Consider the following 1,932-nt stretch of genomic DNA (forward strand, 5'->3'; position numbering starts at 1 on the left):
GAGTAGGGAGACAGCTCACAGAATGGGAAAAAATATTTGCCAACTGTATATCTGACAAAGACCTAACATCTAGGATCTACAAGGAACTCAAAGGCGCTGAAAGGAAAAAAACAGCCCCTTTAAAAAGTGGGCAAAAGGGGTCCCACTTCCAAGATGACAAAAAAAAGAAGGAACAACGGTCGTGCCAAAAAGGGCCACAGTCACGTGCAGCCCATTCGCTACATGAACTGCGCCCCATGCGTGTCCAAGGATAAGGCTATTAAGAAGTTCATCATTCAAAACATAGTGGAGGTCACAGCTGTCAAGGACATTTCTGAAGCAAGTGTCTTTGACGCCTATGTGCTTCCCAAGCTGTATGTGAAACTGCATCACTGCGTGAGTTGTGCCATTCACAGCAAGGTAGTGAGGAATCGGTCTTGTGAAGCCCACAAAGACCGGACCCTCCCACTCCAATTTAGACCTGTGGGTGCCACCCCACGACCTCCAACAAAGCCCATATATGAAGCTGAGTCCTTAAGGACTGAAGAACAACTATCTGGAAAAAAATAAAATGCAAATTATACTTAATATAGCATGTTGAGTATATCTGCCAGATAGAGTGGGGGATTTGTGGATGTTACTTCAAGTGTGAGGTGCCATATAGTGATTTAGCGTGGAGAAGAACTTATTCATTTAAATTAAGCCTTAACTTTTTTATATTTATGTTCTTAACCTCCACAGTTTGCATAGCTGTAAATATTGGGTTAATTCAAGCCAGCCAAGTTAAAGTTGGCATCTTAAACATGAGTGGAGATTCTTGGAGAGAAGAACAAGGAAAAACAACATCTGAGTGAGGAGCTTACTGCAAAGTGACTTAGACTACAGTGTTCAGACCCTGGTGGGGGACTTGAATGGGAAATGCATGGCTTGGATAGCTTCAAAGTATTCCAGGATTTGTATTCACACCCTCAACTTCGGCCTTGGAACTTGTCTGCTGATAGGCCAGTTAGCCAATGTACATACTTCTGAGGTACATTTCTCTGGAGTAGAAATGTCCAAGACATAGAGGTATTTCTAGAAACTTGAAGGAATCCCATAAGAGGAAGGAAAAAAAGTTCTACAAAGCATGGAGAAGGCTATGTCTTATTTTGTCTGACAATGGTTAGAATTTAGAAAAAGAAAGTTAACTATGGATGTATATGTTTATCTGAAAAATATGTTTGGGAATGGATTGTTAAAGACTAACTTTGCCAACTGGGTTATATGTTTTTCATAAAGCTAAACCTGTAGCTTGGGGGTTTTGATAATATATTTTGTGTTGAAAAATAAAAAATAAAATAAGTGGGCAAAAGACATGAATAGACACTTCTCAGAAGAAGATATACGGGCAGCCAATAGACAATGAAAAAGTGCTCAGCCTCACTAATCATCAAAGAAATGCAAATCAAAACCACATTGAGATACCACATAACCCAAGTAAGAATGGCCATCATTAATAAGACAAGTAACAACAGAAGCTGCCGAGGATGTGGAGAAAAAGGAAGGCTTCTACACTGCTGGTGGCAATGCAAACTAGAGCAACCTCTTTGGAAGACAGTGTGGCAATTTCTGAAAGAACTAGAAATTGACCTTCTCCTACTGGGAATATACCTGGAGGAACTCAAATCATTCTACAAAAAAGATACCTGCACATGTATGTTTGTTGCAACTCTATCCACAAGAGCAAAAACGTGGAACCAACCATGTTGCCCATCAAAGCTGGACTGGATAAAGAAAATGTGGTACATATACACAATGGAATATTATGCAGCCATAAAGAAGGACAAATATATTTACTTCGTGGCAACTTGGATGGATTTGGAGTCAATCATACTCAATGATTTATCATATGTTCTCACTCATAAGTGGACATTGAACAATTATAATGCTATAAGAAAGCATTTGGCAGTAATG

General features: G+C 39.6%; 1 protein-coding gene across 1 annotated transcript; it reads left to right on the forward strand.

Annotated features, from left to right (window-relative positions):
• Window positions 1-153: 153 nt before the first annotated feature.
• On the forward strand, window positions 154-549 carry LOC103277023 (40S ribosomal protein S26-like). The gene has a single exon (XM_008074463.1). The coding sequence runs from the start codon at window positions 154-156 to the stop codon at window positions 547-549; it is 396 nt and encodes a 131-aa protein (XP_008072654.1).
• The last annotated feature ends 1,383 nt before the right edge of the window (window positions 550-1,932 follow it).

The sequence above is a fragment of the Carlito syrichta genome, unplaced genomic scaffold, assembly GCF_000164805.1.
Source record: "Carlito syrichta isolate Samal-C Ts95f unplaced genomic scaffold, Tarsius_syrichta-2.0.1 Scaffold117137, whole genome shotgun sequence".
In the NCBI taxonomy this organism is placed as follows: domain Eukaryota; kingdom Metazoa; phylum Chordata; class Mammalia; order Primates; family Tarsiidae; genus Carlito; species Carlito syrichta.

What these genes read in the sequence shown, in the direction of transcription:
- LOC103277023 (XM_008074463.1), top strand. Translation starts at nt 154, where the DNA reads ATGACAAAAAAAAGAAGGAACAACGGTCGTGCCAAAAAGGGCCACAGT.